The sequence below is a fragment of the Octopus bimaculoides genome, chromosome 22 (genome assembly GCF_046866305.1).
Source record: "Octopus bimaculoides isolate indiv1 chromosome 22, ASM4686630v1, whole genome shotgun sequence".
NCBI classification, from domain to species: domain Eukaryota; kingdom Metazoa; phylum Mollusca; class Cephalopoda; order Octopoda; family Octopodidae; genus Octopus; species Octopus bimaculoides.
Window position 1 is genome coordinate 10797318 of NC_142949.1, and position 22500 is coordinate 10819817.

Below are 22500 nucleotides of genomic sequence, written 5' to 3' on the forward strand. Positions count from 1 at the left end.
AGTATATGTTTGTGTGTATCTATCTTCTGTTATAAATCTTTCCTTCCAGCTCCTCCCGAATTACTCCAGCCCTTTATTCTATAATATAGGCTTGCCATGTATTTCCTCTACAACAACAAACCTCTTCTTGTCCCTCTATCATGCTTGAACCTCTCATCACCTTATTTACATTATTTACATTTGACGGATATTTGTCCTCATCTTGTTTGTTGTTAACACAACGTTTCGGCTGATATACTCTCCAGCCTTCATCAGGTGTCTTGGAGAAATTTTGAACCTGTGTTCTCATTCCTAAGGTATTTTTCGATGTTTATGAAGGAAATACCTACTGCAGGCAGTAAGATGCAAAATTCTTACATTCTCTCAATTTCTTGTAATTCAGACAACCTCATGGTCCTAGCAGACAAAATGGAAAAGCAGTGGAACTGAACTTGGAACCATGTGGTTGGGAAGCAAGCTTCTTACCCCACAGCTATATCTGCACCTATGATATACCTCTAAAATATGAATTATCTTTTATGGCCATAATGCATTGGGGTTAATAATTAATTATCTTACTAATCATTATTTATTCATTGAGGACATTGACACCTTTCACTTGCAGTCTTTTTTTTTACATATTATGACAAAAAAAATCTGTTTATAGGCATAGGTTTTGTTGTATTGTAAGAAATTCGTTTCCTAACTACATGGTTCTGGGTTCAGACCCACTGCATAGCTCCTTGGGCAAGGGTCTTTTACTAGGTACTGGACCAACCAAAGCCTTGTGAGTGGATTTGGTAGATGGAAACTGAAAGAAACCCATCGCTGATGATGATGATGATGATATATATATATATATATATATATATCCTCATCATCATCATCGTTTAACATCTGCTTACCATGCTAGCATGGGTTGGACGATTTGACTGAGGACTGGTGGAACCCGAAGGCTACACCAGGCTCCAATCTGATTTGGCAGAGTTTCTACAGCTGGATGCCCTTCCTAACGCCAACCACTCCGAGAGTGTAGTGGGTGCTTTTACGTGTCACCCGAATGAAGGCCAGTCAGGCGATACTGGCAACGGCCACGCTCAAAATGGTGTATTTTATGTGCCACCCACACAAGAGCCAGTCCAGGGGCACTGGCAACGATCTCGCTTGAAAGTCCTTACACATGCTGTGGGCACAAGTGCCAGAAAGGCGACGCTGGGCACAGGTGCCATCACAATTTCGCTTGCCCCAACATGTCTTCGCAAGCTGAGTTTTGTGTCCAATGAAGGAGACGACATTGGCATGGGTGCCAGTCGTTGAATTTAGTTCGATTTCAATTTTACTTGCCTCAACAGGTCTTCGCAAACGGAGTTTAGTGTCCAATGAAGGAAAGGTATGCATAAGTGGGCTGGCTACACCCCTGGCAGAGGCCTTGGATTTAGGTCTCACTTGGCTTGCCGGGTCTTCTCATGCACAGCATATTTCCAAAGGTCTCGGTCAGAAGTCATCGCCTCGGTGAGGCCCAATGTTCGAAGGTCTTGCCTCACCACCTCATCCCAGGTCTTCCTGGGCCTACCTCTTCCACTATATATATATATATATAATATAATATAATATAGGATAAAATCTTTATAAGAATTTATCAAGCAGTCAGCGTGAAAAAAACCTCATAACGAAAAAAAATTCATCATTTTTTTCCATAAATATATATAATTTATATAAAGGGCATTAACTATGTAGTAATGCCTCACGCTTAGAGGAACTATTAGTCCCTCTAAGCGTGAGGCATTACTACATAGTTAATGCCCTTTATATATATTTTAATAATATTTTATTATCTTAAGGCTTATAAGTGATCACCGTGCAATGACTAAAGAAAATAGTCTAATATTGGGGCATTATGTGTGTGTTTATATATTAATGTCTGTCTCATTTCCAAGTTTCTGTTAAAACATGTCTGTTTATGGGGAAATATTAAATTTGCTTGGAAGCAGCTGAGAGTTAGGGACAGGAAAGGCATCCAGTTGTAGAAAATCTGACTTGGCAAATTTTTCCTGACCCTTGCAAGCATGATGATAAATGATGAAAGTGAAAATTGTAACACCCCCAAAAAACCTGAAAATTAATAGGCTTCATTTGTCAGGAATTTAGACACCAACATATCCAAGGATGCAGTCTTTGCTAACATTCCAATTCTGATAAAATGAATTAATATTAATATGTTTCTTAATCCAATGGATCCATGTTTCTCAGCTTTAAACTTTCTCTCTGTTGTTAGGTATGATTGGATCCATGTTTTCATTGTTACAGTTCGTATCTTCCCCAATTATTGGAGTTGCATCCGATGTCTATGGACGGAAACCCTTACTTCTTATTTCTATGGTAAATGAATTTTTCTTTTAATTCCACATGTAGCCCCTGCCATTTCTTCATCTCACAGACATTTCAATATTTTGGTATATTAACCCTTTAGTGTTCATATTACTCTGACGAATGTAATGTTTATATATTCACATTATGAATTAATCATTAATTATCTTATAGCTTCAATGAGGTGATTGTGTATTTTTAGAATGACTTTGTAGGGTAGGTTTGGAAGGCCAGATCTGGCCAGTTTGAACATAAACAGAATATTTGGGCCAGATCTGGCCAGTTTAGATGCTAAGGAGTTAGTGTTGAAGTGTATATTTAACCAATAAAAAAAAAATTTGCAGGTAAGATTCAATGGAACAGGTTGATATATTGACATATGGTGAGATTCTACACTAAGGCAGAGTCTTAGAGTTCCATAAATTGGTTGAATATTTATCATGAATTATGGTAGTGGAATCTCTAGAAACTCGGTGTTCTGATTAAAGTGAATGGTTCAAGACACTTGCATGTCCAAATAAATGCATGCATCTAAATTGATGTTTCTTCACATTGAAGCACCTAGATGCACAGGTACATGCATGTTTGCATATGCATGTCAGCACACACATCTGCATTTCACATTTTTTTTGTTTCACGCAAGCATATTATATACACCTGCACACAAACCACCACTACCACTGCCAACACGGGTCTCGATATCCCTTGTCTGATTCACAATTATTATCCTAGAACAACATTTAGGTTTCGTCTAATTTTGCCAACAATCTCAATTGATGTCTGAATCTTTAAACCAAACAACATCTCATCTGACCACGGTCTCTTTAGGGGACAGGCTTGCTCCATTTGTTACTTATATCTGTTTCTATTTCATGCTATAGGTGGTCAGATGGGTTTGTAAATTCTGATATATGCACAATACTTTGTGTTAGTGTCTTTTCTTGCAGCCTTGATTTAATCCATGTTTTGAGAGTGGAATTTGGTGAATCAAAACTGTGTGGAAACCTGGTGTGTGTGTGTGTGTGTGTGTGTGTGTGTGTGTGTGTGTGTGTGTGTGTGTGTGTGTGTGTGTGTGTGTGTGTGTGTGTGTGAAAGTTTGTGTGCAGGCATGGCTGTGTAGCCGTGAAGTTAATTTCTCAGTCACGTGACCTCAGGTACAGACCCTCTGCCTCGTACATTTTACTGTAGTCATGGCCTTATCAATGCTTTGTGAAAGAATTTGCTTGATGGAAACTGAAATAAGTCTATCACACACACACACACACACACACACACACACGTGAATGTTTACAAAACTACAGTAAGCTACGACTACAAACAGTGAAGCTTGTTGACATTTCTTATCAACCAATCATATGCTAGCTCTGCACTTTCAAATTCCTCTACAATTAAAAAATCCCTGGGTTGCAAAGAACAGAAAAGAGTTGGTGACAGGAACAGTATCCAGCAGTAAAATCCTACTTCAAATGCCTTCCATCTCAGCCGTATCAACTTGGAAAACAAACGTTAAAATGAAACAATATGTATATATATATATACATAGTCAATATTGAGGATGTAATTTCCTTGTTAGGGTTTTTTAAATCCAGATATCAACTGGTGTTGTCAATTTGTATATTGAGAGAAAGTTCCGCAATATATATAGAGATAAATTGCCCACTATCGTGTTAAGTTAATATAAGAAAATGGAGAAGAAATACAGTGGGTACTTATTTTATTTTATTTGTATCACAATGAAAACATATCAAATAGTGTAATACAAATAAATTTTAAAGGAACGGAATCAACATAATAATCATAAAAGTTGCCTATTCATGTTTCAATCCGTCCACCAGGTAAACGTCATTTTGGATCTGTGTGTGTGTATGTATGTATGTATGTATGTATGTATATATATATATATATACATACATACTGTGGAAGCACAATAGCCCAGTGGTTAGGGCAGCAGACTCGCAGTCGTAGGATCGCGGTTTTGAGCGAAAACACCTAAAGCTCTACAAGGCTCCGGCAGGGCGAGGGTGAACCCTGCTATACTCTTTCACCACAACTTTCTTGCACTCTTTCTTCCTGTTTCTGTTGTACCTGTATTTCAAAGGCCCACCCTTTTCACACTGAATCTGCCCGAGAATTATGTTAAGGGTACACGTGTCTGTGGAGTGCTCAGCCACTTGCACGTTAATTTCACAAGCTGGCTGTTCTGTTGATTGGATCAACTGGAACTCCTGTCGTCGTGATATATATATACCAGGGACGTGCCTACCTTGGATAAAACAGATAGCAACATTTTCCTTTCATAGCAAAATATGCGCCTAATTCAATAAAATTATGAAGGTTACTCTGATTACTATGCATAAAATGCAAAGTATTTAATTGTTTTGTAGATTAGGTAGGCATAATTCACCCCTGCTTTTCAATCTCAGTATTTAAGCTACGCATAGAACTACTGTAGTACACGTGCTGTGTACACTCCTACAACAACGTTTTCGTTATGTGCTATAAAGGTAGAAGTAAATCTGCCTCCAACTCAGTTGTGTGCCTGTGTTTCGCTTTATTTTTTGTGTGTTTTACTACATAAAGGTCACCAACTGCCTACCCTGAGTAATTACTGTCAGCATATACCTGATATATATATATATGTGTGTGTGTATATATATATGTGTCATCGTCGTCGTCGTTTAACGTCCGCTCTCCATGCTAGCATGGGTTGGACGATTTGACTGAGGACTGGTGAAACCAGATGGCTACACCAGGCTCCAATCTGATTTGGCGAGAGTTTCTACAGCTGGATGCCCTTCCTAACGCCAACCACTCAGAGAGTGTAGTGGGTGCTTTTATGTGTCACCCTCATGAAGGCCAGTCAGGCAGTACTGGCAACGGCCACGCTCATCTCGCTCGAGAAACCTCGTGTGGTGTGTGTGTATATATATACATATATATATATATATATACACACACACACACAAACATTGCATCACTTTTACATCAGGTTTTTCCATACTGTCACAAGACATTTTGAGGCAGCATTCTACAGCTGGGTGCCCTTCCAGTCACTAACTCTCGTTTTCCAAGTAAGGTATTTTCTACTTCGTTGGTCTTTTCACATTAAACTGCTGAACTACAGAAGAGTGTTTAGACAACGTAAACAGATGCCACCACTGCCTTGTGCCAGTATGAAAACATACAAACATTTACTTACATACATCCATGCAGGCACACACTCATGCATGCTTGTGCGCACACACACGCACACGCACACACACACACACACACACACACACACACACACACACACACACACACACACACACACACACACACACACACACACACTGTGTTTCTGTACAGATTTCAGATTTCAAGTTTTATTCACGAGGCATTAATGAAACCCTGACTATAGTAGATGGCACTTGCTGGGATTGAACCTGAAAAGTATGGTTGCGGAATGACCTCCTTAACCACACAACTTTGTGTGTGTGTGTGTGTGTGCGTGTGTGCACTGATGTAAAACGGTGCATTGAGTTATGTCCCTTTGTGTGAACAGGTAACTTCATGCATTTCATAAACAGAAATTGCTGAAATATATTCTGAACAACTTAATTAACTGCAAACCTTAAAGGCATTGGACCCAATGATTCACACCAGTGAAGATGTGTGTCTGTGTGTGTATGATACAAATAAGATGATATTTTTTCAAATGCAGAGATGCTGTTAGGACAGCAGGAACACTGGGTGAATTACCCTTACAGGTGGAAAAATTTGTCAACAAACAGCTAATTTCCCCCACTTTGTAAGGGCTATTTACCCAGTATTTCTGCTGTTCTAATGGCAATTCTGCATTTGAAAAAAAAAATTCTTATTTGTATCATACAATACACATTTCAGTGCTTATAAAAAAACAAATATTAGTTTGTTTATATATGTGTGTGTGTTTGTGTGTATGTATGTGTGTTTGTGTGTATGTATATTTGTGTTTGTGTGTGTGTGTGTGTGAGAGAGAGAGAGGTCATTCTTAGTGCTACTGGTAATATGTATCCCAGTGCAATATGTCATGTGGTCAAGCTGTTGGTGACTAAACTGGCAACTTTACCAAACCTGCTTGGTAAGGTTATGTGGTTTACATTGGACACTCTGTAAAATGAAAAACAAAACCTGTCAAAGGACATGAACTCAATCAAAGGCAATGGCCATCCAACAGCTGGATGTGAAAGACCCCCCACTCCTAGTCTTTGTTTAGATATCTCTCTTGGAGAAAGACATTCTGAAATAACGCCTGCATCATTGCGAAGCCTGAGGTTTTGTTCTTGCTTGTTTCTGGACAACTTAGCTTTGTAGGTGAGAGAGTATTAGCGGTGTTGTGCAAGCAGTTGTTGACGTGGAATTTCAGTACAGCGATTGTTGACTGCCATTGGTTTTAAATATCTGGGATAAGATAATTTGTCAGTGATGGTCATATTCATCTACAGGTTACTGCCCCCCCCCCCCCCACACACACACATTTGAATTTACAAACAAGAGAAACAAAAACCTCATGTATAGAGTAAATATTTATGGTCGTGCAGTGATTACTCTCTTGTTGCTATGCAAAGTTTTGCTTTTACTGCAAAGCTCTCACTACTAACACAACATAATCTCAATACTGCTACACACACACACACACACACACACTATGGAAAGAAGAAGACAAAGAAAATTCTTTAACACATCTTTAATTATAAGTTAGAAATGTTTCCGTACCATCTCCATTTGCAACACCAGTTTACGTGAAAATTCTGAATGAAGAATCCTGTAATATTTGCAGTTTTAGACATTGGAGAGGCATTTCATCAGGCTTACATCAAAGATGTGTTTATATATATATATATATATACATACATATATATATATATACACACATATATATATATATATATATATATATATATATATAAAACTCAAAAAGGTGTGCTGGAAGACAACATATTACCAGGTAAATAAGTTCCATGCACTCCATTCCTATGCCTGACTTGGTTTGACAACAACCTTCATAACTTCAGTGCTTTACATGATTTACAATGGTAGGCTTTCTGAAACACGTGTACATTATATAAAGCATAGATACTGATTACATGTCCTCTGTCCCCCCGCTCCCAACATATGCTGAGACAGGGAGAAGTTGTATTGAAAGTTTCAGTAGAAGGCTGGAATTGAAAGAAGAGTGTTTTATATACTCAAACAGGCTGAATGTTTTTATTTATATAGTCTGTAGACTTTATCAATATTAATTATACATATGTATATAGTATACTTTAAGAAGTGACAGTCATATGATTCTAGTGTTGGATTGTTACTGCTATAGACTAAGATAAGTTGCATTAGCTGAGGCTAAGCATAAACTTGTAGCTGTAAATCTTAACCACAGAACTATCATTTATAGAGATTCCATTACTGATATCTGATTATTTTATAGTCTTTGATATATTAAATCTAAAACTACCTCAAACCAAAGTTGTTGAATTTTCAAACCAGAATTTGTATGTCACATAAAACAATTGCATATGCCACCTTTATAAACACTATAACCATTTAAAATTTAATTAATCAAGTTCATTAAATGTCTGATAATGAAATTATTGAAATTTGATTTAACCATTTCTCTCTCTCTCTCTCTTGCCTCTCGTTCTGCAGGTAGGCGTCGCTATATCTCACCTGATATGGTCGATCTCCAACACCTTCCTCCTGTTCATCATTGCAAGAATTATTGGTGGCATCAGTAAAGGTAACATCAGCCTTTCAACTGCTATAGTGACCGATGTCTCTTCTGCCGAGAAAAGAGGACGAGGAATGGTAAGGATTATTTGTCGAACTGGAATGCATGGTGCTTCATGCAGATTGAGATCATACTGTATAACATGATTTTTGTACCTGGGTAGCAACTGTTATTTTGTCCCTGGGTAGCAACTGTTGTTTCCTATACAGAAAGTATGAAAAATACCTTTAAACTTTGCTTTTATTACATTTATTCAAACCCCAAAGAATTCCTCTCAACACATGGCTTTGATGCTCCCCTAATACTCCTGCTCGTAATCAGAAATGTATATATTGTCAGCCACTAGGGGACATGCTCAAGTGGTTCAGGTCAAGCAGCTGACAAGCAAGTCTGTGGCATTGAGCAAAATATCTGCTATAACGATAGTTCTGCTTCAGCAACTCAGCCCTGAATCTGTTTGAAATGTAATGGAAAACAGATCAGTTTCAAAACATTGTCCAGGTCACAAAAGCAAAGTTTGAAGGGAATGGTAGTCATTTCTTTTGATTTCTAGATAAAAGCAAATAGGAAATAACATTTACTGACCAAAGACAAAAAAAAATAAATAAATAAATAAATAAATAAAAACACAAATAAAAAATAAAAATTTTGTTACACAGTGTTATCTTCAGATTAAAAGAAACACTCCCTAAAAATGTGATTAATTCATTTTAGACCTAACAGTAGCTGACAACCCTGGCAGGTTAGAAACTGATAGGACAGAAATTGTATCCTGTTGAATTTAGTTAATGAGTTTCAGTTTATAAGATAAATACTATTTCCTTATCTTTAATTGGAGCTTATAATTCACATTTTTTTTTATTTTGAAACTTTCATTATCAAATTTTTTATTAAACTACACTGTCTTTGTTTCTGTGCATACACATCTGCTGTTTCTGTATACATATATATATATATATATATATATATATATATATATATATATACATACACACACAACTCCTGTCTTTGTATATATGCAGCCCCTGATTCGCAACATACCACTACTGTTTCTGTATACGTTTACACAACATTTGTTTGTGTGTGTTTGTGTATACACAACTTGCACTTCTGTGTATATACAACTTCTGCTTCTGTGTGTGTCATCATCACTTAACGTCCGTTGTCCATGCTGGCATGGGTTGGATGGCATGACCAGAGCTGGCAAACTGGTGGGGGCTGCACCAGACTCCAGTTGCCTGTTTTGGCATGGTTTCTATGGCTGGATGCCCTTCCTAATGCCAACCACTTTAGTGTGTACTAGATGCTTTTAATGTGACACTATGGGCACTTTTATTGGCACCACATGGGTGCTTTTATGTGGCACCACCACGAGTTCTTTACATCATCAGAAGGATCAGTTGTAACATCTTTGCTGTGGGGTATGGGTCTTCTTGAGTAGAGCCAGCACCAGGTACCTTGGACCTTTGTCATCTCACCTGAAAGGTTCAGCTTCCTGAGGCTGTGTGTGTGTGTACATACACACACATACAGGGTATCCTAGAAGTCACTGAGGGATTTAAATTTTGAATAACTCCCCTGTTTTTACAAATAAGTGTTTGGAATTTTAATTTAATATAGAGGAGATAATGGAGATTAATTTGCATTAGTCCTCTTTCATTTTACCACTGCATTAATTATGAAAAAGTCATCTTTTAAATAGCATCCATTTTCAGCTTCACACTTTATGGGATGCAATTCTCTTTGGTGTTGTGCTCTCGGATTCTCAGAGTCTCAAAACCGGCAATTTTGTCTGTTGATGAACCCATTCAAATGAAAGTGAGCTTTATCAGACATGATCAATGTTTGTGTAAAATTTGGATCATTTCATGCCAATTCCTGGAATCTGGCAGCATATTGGAGCCTGTGTTCATAGTCCTGGGGCTTCAACTGTTGTACCAAATGTACCTTGTATGGAAAAAGGTTAAAAACTCTTTGCAGCAAAGTTTGTGAAATCTCAAGCTGTCTGGGCCGGATTCTGTTCAATACTCTTTTGTACTCGTTCCCTTGCCTCATCGGTTCTGACAGTTCAAGGTCTCCCAGATCATAGGAGATCATTTACTGCCCCTTGTTTTTCGAAACGATGAACTAAGTTCCTAATTACATTTTCATTTGGGTCATCTCTCACTTGAAAATGCCAGCAATATGCTCTCTGGGTTTGAATAATTGACCCCTGATTTTGATAGGACAATTTCATCACTTGAGTACATTGTGCAGTGCCATATTTTTTCATGATTAATTTCCGGGATCTAGTGCATAAAATCCCTGAAAAGAAAAATGTCTAAAAATAATAGAATTATCAGAAATTGCAATCTCTCAGTAACTTTTGGGCCAGCCTGTGTGTGTATATCATCATCATCATCATCATCGTTTAACGTCCGCTTTCCATGCTAGCATGGGTTGGACGATTTGACTGAGGACTGGTGAAACCAGATGGCTACACCAGGCTCCAATCTGATTTTGCAGAGTTTCTACAGCTGGATGCCCTTCCTAACGCCAACCACTCAGAGAGTGTAGTGGGTGCTTTTACGTGCCACCGGCACGAAGGCCAGTCAGGTGGTACTGGCAACAGCCACGCTCAAAATGGTGTATTTTACGTGCCACAATATATATATATATATCCATATATATATTTTATTATATGTATTTATTTTCTCCAAGTAATAAATAACTCGGATAGAATAAATTGGTTAATAGATACCAGGGTAGCAAAGATCACAAAATAACTGTGGTGTAACTCCTGTTTATGAGGTAGAAACTCCTTGATATTTTGGGTATTTGAGTATATATAAATTTAAAGAATGGAGTAAACGCATATTATAACTGCATACTTTTATTTCGACATATGTTTCGAAGAATTACAATTTATGCGATCCATAGGAATCGGCGATGTTAAAAATGTAAACTTCTCCTCAGGGAAAAGTATGGGAACCAGCTTAAGCGTAAGACATTATAATCGAAATGTCTTACGTTTAAGCTGGTTCCCATATGTTGGAATAAAAGTATGCAGTTATAATATGCGTTTACTCCATTCTTTAAATTTATATCCCTACTTTCAAGTTCGTGCCTCACAGCGTTCATACACACATAATTTTTCTCGTCTGGCCGTAAAGCCTTTTCTGTTTGTTTTCCTGTCTTGTTTTTTGTCCGCCACTACATTCCTCCATGGCAAGATTTAATTTGTGTATACAAATTTAATTTGCGGTCCATGGGAAGAGCCGTTTTAACGATGCGTCCTGCCCAGCTCTTCGAAACGCCGGTGTTAAAACGGGGGTAGCTGATGAAGTAGAATGTTCTCTATGTGGCTTGTGTGTTTTCTCGTCTACGTTTTGTTTGCAATGTCCTGTACCCAGATATGCACCTATACATACAGGTGGATGTCGGTATGCACATACCTGTACGTATATATGCATATACTCATTTACTATTTGTTTATATATATATATCCATATCCATATTTTACCCTAAATTTATATAGCAATAAGAAAATGGAGGAGAGTATGCTGTACCCAACGACTTGCAGACAGTGTATTCCGTTGATGCGCGAGCGCGCATTATATTTATTTATTTATTTATTTTCCCTCCTATTTCGTTCCCCAGCAAAGTTGTTTTACGACTGTTATACTAAATTTTATTTCGTTTTTGAGCTCGGGTCAAACGCTTTATTTTAACCCCCTTTTATTGCCTTAAAAAGTTGTTTTTGGATTATATTTTTCTATGTAGAAGTTGTGCAACAACTAATACATTTCGGTTGTGCAATTTGTTTGCACGGGAAATCTGCCCTGTGTGGGCGAATTTACCGATTTTTGTAAAATTGCTTTCGGCTTTTCTTAGCCATTTTTTTGGCTTTGAGAATCGGCGTCTTAAAGTCAAGCAGACGATTTCATAACGAACGTCGGTCTCCATAGCAACTCTCTTCGCGACGTTGATTTCATTACACTCCCTTCACCACGGCTTCATGAAGGAGGGAAGAAGGGGAGAGATGTCACACGAACTGGTGCAGGTGTACGCGTGAACGCTAACACCGCCAGCAACAACAACAGCGATATCGTCGCAAGGCTTCGACCTTAAAGAAGAGAAACGCCACCACCACCACCACCACAGCTTCACCGTCATCTTCTACAACGGACGCCTCTGCCACCACCACCACAAATTTCGCTGAAGCGATTAAGACAGAAAAGAAAGATTCTTAACTTTCACTGCCCAACAAATAAACTATAGTAGACAGACAGACAGACAGACAGACAGACAGATAGATAGATAGAAACAGACAGATGGATAGATAGGGAGATAGATAGATAGATAGAGAGAGAGAGATAGGGAAATATATAGATGGATGGATAGATAGATAAAAAGATAGATAGATAAATAGACAGACAGATAGATAGATAGGGAAATATATAGATAGATAACATTCTTTTATTAGCCATACAGGGCTGTACACGGAGGGGACAAATACAATTACTCTTGCTTGTTTCAGCCTTTAGTCGAGAAAATCGACGCCAGGACCCACTCTTTGGAAGCCCAGCACCTATTCCATCGGTCTCCCTTGCTGAACCGCCAAGCCACGGGGACACAGACACACCAGTATCGGTTGTCAAGCGATGTTGGGGGGGACAAACACGGACACACAAACATACATATACGACGGGCCACCTTCAGCCTCCGTCCACCAAATCCACTCCTTATATATATATATATATATATATATATATATATATATATATATATATATATATATATATATATATATATATATAAGGATATATATAATAGCAAACGCACCCGTCCTTTGGACGATTTAAGTTGCTTTGGTAGTATTTTTTTCACCAAATAATTGAACTACTGAGAAGGCTTATGAATAGCATGGCAGTCTATGTTTCTGATTAACCTAGGAATGGAAGATCGAATTGAAGGCTGGATATTGTGGAGATCTCGCGCTTTAATTATCATAGAACATATAAGTTGGCAAGCGATGAAAAGTTAAGCTACTGAAGTGTTTTGGGAGTAGGTTACAGATAATGACTACAAAATATAGTTGTTTTATATGAAAGCGAAGTTCCTTGTCAGAAACAGCCACATAAATGGTGGAAAGAAATTGAAGGAAGACATTGAGACTTCCCTCTGCGAGTTTAACAGCAAAGGGAGCTATTTTTTCAGAGAGATAAGCTTACAAAAGCCTCTTTATTCTGTCTTCCGACATAGCCTGCTTAGGAGCTTTCTGAAAGATACGTAGTTTTCAATAGTGAAAGCAAAACTCGGAAGAGTTATGATGTAAGCATGTGCTAAGACCCCCTCATAACTTCTTTTCATTTTTACGAAATTTTACAAAATTTTTTTCGATTCTGTCTTCTCTTTTACTTGTTTCAGTCATTTGACCGCGGCCATGCCGGAGCACCGCCCTTTAGTCGAGCAAATCGACACCAGGACCCACTCCTTGCAAGCCCAGCACCTATTCCATCGGTCTCCCCCTGCCGAACCGCAAAGTTACGGGGGACGTAAACACACCAGCATTATTGCTAGAAATAACAGCCAAATCTCACAAAACTACGATGACATAATGAAAGAAACAAAAGAAAATATGTAATCAATCTACTCACCTTTCTGCAAAGATTTCTTTCAGAGTAATTTCCTGCCGTAATGTGATAAAGTGAAATTAAAGTGTTCATTTAAGGAAATATTAAAGCAGCTTGCTCCAGAGGAAATAATAGATTTTTTTGAAAACAAACAGCATTATTGCCACATGTAAAACATGTGTTTGCACACACGATATGAAGGAGGAACACCTTAATTTAAATTAGTCACAGTATTTCTTTGCTATTTTTACTTTTCTTCTTTCAAAACAGTTTGCTCTTATTTCTACTCTCATATCTCAATACTATAAAAACACAATATAAAATTGTGGTATGTATATAAAAACAGAATTGTGGTTAAGCCTTCCTAATACACATCTCTCCATCACTCTCCTAACTATGGCACTATTCAGCTTTTGTAGAAAAATACTGGCATTCCATTGGTTACAATGACAAGTGACCAAGATGATCCAATCAATGGAACAGCTTCCTTGTGAAATTAATGTGCAAGAGGCTGAGCACTCCACAGACACATGTACCCTTAATGTAGTTCTCAGGGAGATTCAATGTGATAGAGAATGTGACAAGGCTAACCCTTTGATATACAGGTACAACTCATTTTTGCCAACTGAATGGACTGGAGTAAAATGAAATAAAGTATTTTGCTCAAAGACCCAACATGCTGCTGGGAATTGAACTCGTGATCTTACGATCATAAATTGAATACTCTAACAATAAGCAACGCATCTTTACTCAACTGTTGTAAAACTGTACATATTTCATCCCCTTTTGTGCTACAACCTATTTCATTCTCTCCTTGGAATCATTTGTTATTAGCATCCACCCCTTATTCTCAATATCATATCTTTCCATTTTATTTTCTGCTGATCACCCTACATCTTATGACTGCCATATCTCATTCTTAACACCCTCTCAAATTTGCCACTGATGTCCCCCGCCCCCTCCTGTGTTTGTTTCAAGAATTAAGGTTCAGTGATAGACAGAGAAAACCAAGATAAGTGACAATGTTTATGAGGGCTATTTGAAAGACTGGTAACAGACATTGTGAGGAAAATAATGGTGATAGATTAACTATGAATCAGAGCATAAGGAGGAGAATTGTAGCACTGTCTGTCAGGCAAATCCACAATAAAACAAAACAAAATTTATGAAAGTATTTATGTATATATGTTTCTGTGTATATGCAACTCCTGTTTCTGTATATATAAGTCTTGTCTCTATGCTACACCAAGTGTATCTTTACCCCATAACTCCTGCTTCTCTCTGCTATCGTCCATGTTTTTCTCTCCCACAATTCCCACTTCTAATAATCCTCCATGTTACGTCTCCCTTTAAACTCTTCTCTCTACTTTCTCTCTTCTCTGTTTTTTGTTTCTTTATGCCTTTCATTCTCCTCTTAATCTCCATTTATCTTTTTTATCATACACCAGTGTTTAAGTGAAGGGGCATGGCTTAGTGGGAAGGCACGTGGCTTAGTGGTTAGGGTGTTCAACTCATGATTGTAAAGTTGTGAGTTCCACTCCTGGCAGTGTGGTGTGTCCTTGAGCAAGACACTTTATGTCATATTGCTCCAGTCCACTCAGTTGACAAAAATAAGTCTTGCCTATATTTCAAAGGGACCAGCCTTGTCACATTCTGTTTCATGTTGAATCTTCTTGAGAACTACATTAAGGGTCCACATGTCTGTGGAGTGCTCAGCCATTTTCATGCTAATTTCACAAGCAGGCTGTTCGGTTGATTGAATCAACTGGAACACTTGTTGTCATAACCCTTTAGTATTTAAAACTGGTTATATTTGGCTTCTCACACCTACTTGACAATGTTGTACTAAAAATGTACAATCACATCATCAAAATTTCAAAGCCATGAGATAATGTATGATTAATCCAAAATAATGTAATTAAATAAGCATTACATTTGGCAGAATAATTAGAGTGCTAAAGGGTTAAGTATGCTGCCTTAATTTCAATTAATTTTTAAAATAAAGAAGAAAAATAGTAAAATAGACTTTCAATGTTAGTCAGTAAGTTGGCAGAACTGTTAGCATGCCGGGCAAAATGCTTTGCAGCATTTCATCTGTCTTTATGTTCAGAGTTCAAATTCCACTGAGATTGACTTTGCCTTTCATCTTTCTAGGCACAATAAAACAAGTGCCAGTCAAGCACTGGAGTTGATATAATTGACTTCCCCCTCCCCTCAAAAACTGCTGGCACTCTGCCAAAATTTGAAACCATTGTCAAGCTGGAGTTTGAGGGTGGTGAGCTGGCAGAGTTGTTTGCATGGTCGCAGTCTAAAGACTGAAACAAGCAAAAGAAAACATTTCTTTTGTTATAATTAAATATTTATTAAGAATAGGAATTGTGTAAAAAAAAAAGTTTTAATAAAAAAAAATATTAAAATATTTTGTGTATGTAGAAATATAACCAATGTTTTGCATGTTTTTACCAGAAAATCTTATATGGACCCCCAAGTACCATGTTGACCCCAGTTAAGAAACACTGCTTTAAACTCAACAGAGCCCAGTATACCCATTCTGGGAGACAGTGCTCACTCACCCCACCTAAAATATCACCATTCCAAGATTCCACCCAAAATTATATGTAAGGCCTTCCTTCCGGAACTATATTGTTTTGCAACTGCCAATCTGCCATCTGCTACAGTCTTGAAGTAATCTTCATCTTTGCAAAACAACATTAATTCCTTGACCTTTATAATCCATTTTAAGCAGAAACAGAAGTAAAACAAGAGTACTTTAAACAAATGTTAATTAGAATTTTCAGATTCAACATAGATGTGTCTTGATTAATTCATTAAGGAATTAATTATACTGTTCCTACATAGAATGTTAATTTAAAATATCACACGCTTTTAATTATTGATCCTTTTATTAACTTTCAGAATAGATGTAGGCATGGGTGTGAGGTTAAGAAGTTCGTATTGCAAACATTTGGTTCCAGGTTCAGTCCCGCTGCATGGTACCTTGGACAAGTGTCTTCTACTATGGCCTAAGGCTGACCAACACTTTGTGTGGGAATTTGGTTGAGAGAAAACTGTGTGGATGCAGAGTGTGTGTGTATGTGCATGTTTATATGTGTGTGTGTGCATGTTTACCTGCCTGTGTGTGTGTGTGTGTGTGTGTGTGTGTGTGTGCACATGCATGTGTGATTGTAGACTCTCCTGAGTTCATCCACCCTTTGACAGGTCTTGTTTCTCATTTCCACCAGGTGTCCAAACACCACCCTCCCCACCAAACAGGCTTGGTGGGGGCTGCTGGTTTAGTTGCCAAAGACCTGCCCATACAACCGGTTGTACTGGGTTACATATTACCAGTAGCGGTCAAGACTAGCTTGACACACATCCATCCATACATACACATACATCCATACACACATGCACAAATACACATATGCACAAATATGCACATGCACAAATTTACTCACAAGACATTGGTTGGCTCAGAGCTGTTGTTGTTGTTGGTACTCCGTCGCTTACGACATCAAGGGTTCCAGTTGATCCGATCAACAGAATAGCCTGCTCGTGAAATTAACGTGCAAGTGGCTGAGCACTCCACAGACATGTGTACCCTTAACGTAGTTCTCGGGGATATTCAGCGTGACACAGTGTGACAAGGCTGACCCTTTGAATTACAGGCACAACAGAAACAGGAAGTAAGAGTGAGAGAAAGTTGTGGTGAAAGAGTACAGCAGGGTTCGCCACCATCCCCTGCCGGAGCCTCGTGGAGTTTTTAGGTATTTTCACTCAATAAACACTCACAACGCCTGGTCTGGGAATCGAAACCACGATCCTATGACTGCGAGTCCGCTGCCCTAACCACTGGGCCATTGCGCCCCCACTGACTCAGAGCTATAATAATAGTAAAAGGCATTCGTCCAGAGTGCTGCACAGAGAGACTGAACTCAAGACTACATGGCTGGGAAGCAAAGCTCTTAACTACACGTCCACGTATGCTTCTATATACATAGGTGTGTGAAATCAGGAGTTGAATTTCTTGTTAAAGTAATGCAACAATGACCCAATTCCTTGTATTTGTTGTATTTATCTTGTTATATTTTATGTTTATCTCTTGCAAACATCGAAGTCTGAAGAGGTAATTGTTGACACTATTAATTAATTTGAAGTTTCACTTGATCCACTTTCTACTGTACACAAATAACCGGCCTGTGACCTACATGTCCGACCTGTCATACAAGTTAAGAACAAGTCTGTCACCATGTGCTCTGCCAACGTTTTAAAAATGGCAGCCAAATCTCTCTCAAATTGCAAACTACCATCTTGGAAAAGATAGGTTACATTGGACGGTGTGACCCCTGATATATTTGTCTCTGGAAAACTGGAAAAATAAAATCAATGATAAATAAATAAAAGACGTGGTGGTCACATTTGGAATGCTTTTTGATTATATGTCTGTTAGATCAGTGCTGACCTGGGGCTAAACTACAGCTTGTTCTTCTTGATTTTCCTTTCTCATAAACGCTTCATGTAAATTGCTTTGGATATAAAAGAATGTTGCAGGGAAAAATTCTAACCTCAAAAGAATGTCTCATCACATTTGTATTAACGAGGTTTCCATTTTGATATTAAGCCCAGGCTGGTGTCAGAGCATTCAATACCTTGGGCCAGCCCTACAATGTGCTCCCACTTCTTCCAACCCTATAATGTGTGCCCCTTCCTCTTAATGCTGTAACCAGAGCCCTCTTTTCAAGTCATATAATCCGCATTCTCAGCCCTACAATGTATGCCTATTCTCTCAGCCCTTTAATAAGGGCTTCACTTCTCCCAGTCCCGCAATGAGAGTCTCCATCCCCATTCTTTTTCTATAAAACGTGGCTGTGTGGTAAGAAGTTTGCTTCCCAACCACATGGTTCCAGGTTCAGTCCGACTGCATGGGACCTTGGGCAAGTCATCATCATCATCATCGTTTAACGTCCGCTTTCCATGCTAGCATGGGTTGGACGATTTGACTGAGGACTGGTGAAACCGGATGGCAACACCAGGCTCCAGTCTGATTTGGCAGAGTTTCTACAGCTGGATGCCCTTCCTAACGCCAACCACTCAGAGAGTGTAGTGGGTGCTTTTACGTGTCACCCGCACGAAAACGGCCACGCTCGAAATGGTGTCTTTTATGTGCCACCCGCACAAGCCAGTCCAGGGGCACTGGCAACGATCTCGCTCGAAAATCCTACAGGAGCCAGTCAGGCGGTACTAGCAACGGCCACGCTCAAAATGGTGCATCTCATGTGCCACCCGCACAAGAACCAGTCCAGGGGCACTGGCAACGATCTTACTTGGCTTGCCGGGTCTTCTCACGCACAGCCCATTTCCAAAGGTCTCGGTCCGTAGTCATCGCCTCGGTGAGGCCCAATGTACGAAGGTCTTGCCTCACCACCTCAGCCCAGGTCTTCCTGGGCCTACCTCTTCCACGGGTTCCCTCAACTGTTAGGGTGTGGCACTTTTTCACGCAGCTATCCTCCTCCATTCTCACCACATGTCCATACCAGCGCAATCGTCTCTCTTGCACGCCACAACTGATGCTTCTAATGTTCAGCTTTTCTCTCAAGATACTTACACTCTGACGGGTATTCACATTGACATTACACATCCAACGGAGCATACTGGCTTCATTCCTTGCGAGCTTACGTATGTCCTCAGCAGTTACAGCCCATGTTTCACTGCCATGTAGCATGGTTGTTCGTACGCATGCGTCATACAGTCTGCCTTTTACTCTGAGTGAGAGTCCCTTTGTCGCCAGCAGGGGTAAGAGCTCTCTAAACTTTGCCCAGGCTATTCTTATTCTAGCAGCTACACTTTCAGCGCACCCACCCCCACTACTAACTTGGTCGCCCAGATAGCGGAAGCTATCGACTACCTCTAGTTTTTCACCCTGGAATGAGATAGAAGTTGTTTCAACGCTGTGAAGCACGAACAGGAGGGGCAAAGAAGTACGTGCGAGCTTCAAGCCGATCAAAGCCTTGTGAATGGATCTGGTAGACAGAAACTGAAAGAAGATCATCATATATATATATATATTTTTAAAAGTTATGGCTGGTCATTGAATAATCATTGGTTTTGCACCAATACTGCTAAGCCGCTTTATAGCTGCAAAACTAATGGTCACTTTATGACTGGCCATAACTTTTAGAAGTACATCACTGCTCTAATGCTTTCGGGTGTGCTTCTTGTTTGGACATATGAAATACTGACCAATATATATATATATATATATATATATATATATATATATTTAAGGATTGGAGAAAACGCATGTTATAATTGCATACTTTATTCCTACATATGTTTCAAAGGATTACAACCCGTGTGATCTATAGGGATCTTTGATATTAAAATTGTAACCTTCTCATCGGGGAAAGCATGGGAATCATCTTAAACGTAAGACATTATGACCGATTTTGAAAACAATAGATGGATAAGGTTCTGACTTGATTCATTTGAATAAGGAGTTCCAGCTTTAAAAACAGGAGCTAGCCACAGTTATTTTGTGTTCTTTGCTACATTGGTTTCTATTAACCCATTTATTCTATCAGAAGAATTTTTATTCATTAAGATAGAAGAAATACACATAATTATACATATATATATATATATATACATACATATATATATATATATATATATATATATATATATATATATATATATGGAATGGCTGTCTGGTAAGAAGCTTGCTTCCTAACCACATGGTTCTGGGTTCAGACCCACTGCATGGTACCTTGGGTAAGTGTTTTCTACTACAGCCTCAGGCTGACCGAAACCTTGTGAGTGGATTTGGTAGACGAAAACTGAAAGAAGTCCATCGTGTGTGTGTGTGTGTGTATATATATATATATATATATATATATATATATATATATATATATATATATATATATATATATATATATATATATATATATATATATATATATATATATATGTGTGTGTGTGTCTGTGTTTGTCCCCTCCCCTCACTGCTTGACAACCAGTCTTGGTCTGTTTATTTCACCGCAACTTAGCAGTTTGACAAAAAGGACTGATAGAATAAGTACTAGGCTTGAAAAAAACAAAATTAGAAAACCAGTCCTGGGGTCAATTCACTTGACTAAAATTCTCCATGGTGGTGCCCCAACATGGCCGCAGTCTAATGACTGAAACAAAAGATAAAAGAACATTGCCCAATCAACACCCTCTTTACACCCGCTTTACACCAGTTGGAAAATAAAATACAGTTGTGAAATTTATTACAAACTTGTCAACAAGAAATCTGTAGTTTTATCACCATATCTCTCAGTGAGTAAACCTGGTGTTGAGCAAATTTTAGACATGAGAGGTCATAACACTCCCTGAGAGCCTCTTACCTCCTTTCCCATCCACCTATGCTTTCTTTGTTTTCAGGTGTGATCTCACCTGTTCTTTTGATTACTAAGTTTTTGTGGTTTTAATTGGTTTAAGAAAATTTGGTGTAAGTTATTTGTGACACCCTGGCTTTTAGTACTCTTGCCAGATTATAGCAGAGGCTACCCCACTTTTAAACAAAGCAGTGGTTATCTACTTTTAATCATTATAGAGGTTACAATAACTGAAGCAGACTGCTACCAACCTAGATATTGCTTCATAGCTTCATAGTCAGTCTGTCTAGCATTGTCCTCTTCTGCTCGTTCTGCCATGAGGGGCTTTGGCTATTTTTTTCAATGTATGCCCCTCCAGATCTGCCCAGGTCAGTGGGAGCAGGCTTTCCTATTTTAGCTGGGATGGTCTTCCAGCTAAATCAGAGGTTCTTCTCTTTCTCTGAACACGACTGATCGCCAAGGAATATGAGGACCAGCACCTGAGGAGAGACTGTATATTGTGTATCGCTCAGTGAATGGTACTCATTCTACACAGCCTTGGAACCTCCATGTTTTGAATTATCTTCTATCTCTGGATTGTGGCCATACTGGGGCACCACCTCAATAGGTTTAACCAAACAAAGTCAACCACAGTACTCTTTTTTTTTTATACTTGGTAGTTATTCTATCATTCTCTTTTGCTGAACTGCTAAGTTACAAGGACATAAACAATACTTATTGTCAAGTGGTTGGTTGGGGCACACACACACACACACACACACACACACACACACACACACACAGTCTGTCTGTCTGTCTCTGTCTCTCTCTCTCATGTGTGGGTGTGTAATGGACTCCTTTCAGTTTCTGTCTACCAAAGCCTCTCACTAGGATTTGGTTGGCTCGGAGCTGTTGTAGAAGACACTTGCTTGAGGTGCCACACAATAGGACTGAACCCCAAACCATATGATTGTGAAGCAAGTTTCTTAACCGCACAGCCCCACCTGTACCTATATGTATATTATAAATACAATGAGAAATTCTCTAATAATCTAAGAAAGTTAGAATTTCTAATATTTTGAAATTTCCACTTTGTATTTTACCAAATATTCTAATATTGATTCTTGTTCTTCACCCAAATTAAATACGTTACATAAAGGAACTGAAACAATAATATTCTTCTTATTCCTCAGTCACTGGATAAATTTAAGGAAGGTTCTTTTCAAATTTAGAATTTTGATAAAAAAAACCTGAAATATTCACCAAAAGTCCTTTTATATTTTTGTTTCAATAATATCTTTTTTTATTTTATTTTAGGCTTTGATTGGAATTGCCTTTTCTCTTGGATTCATCATTGGTCCCTTTATTGGTGCCATGTTCTCAAAGTCTGCTGGTAAACAGCAGGGCCTGTTTGCAATTCCTGGTTTAT

General features: G+C 38.6%; 1 protein-coding gene across 1 annotated transcript in view; it reads left to right on the forward strand.

Annotated features, from left to right (window-relative positions):
- The window catches only part of LOC106872988 (solute carrier family 75 member 1), a 92285-nt gene that overhangs the window by 36877 nt on the left and 32908 nt on the right, over positions 1-22500 (forward strand). Inside the window, exons 4-6 of the mRNA XM_089339706.1 lie at positions 2255-2358; positions 8014-8172; positions 22389-22500. The exon at positions 22389-22500 is cut by the window's right edge and continues 77 nt beyond it. Of these exons, the coding sequence (XP_089195832.1) occupies positions 2255-2358; positions 8014-8172; positions 22389-22500 (375 nt within the window). The remainder of the gene's footprint in view (positions 1-2254; positions 2359-8013; positions 8173-22388) is intronic.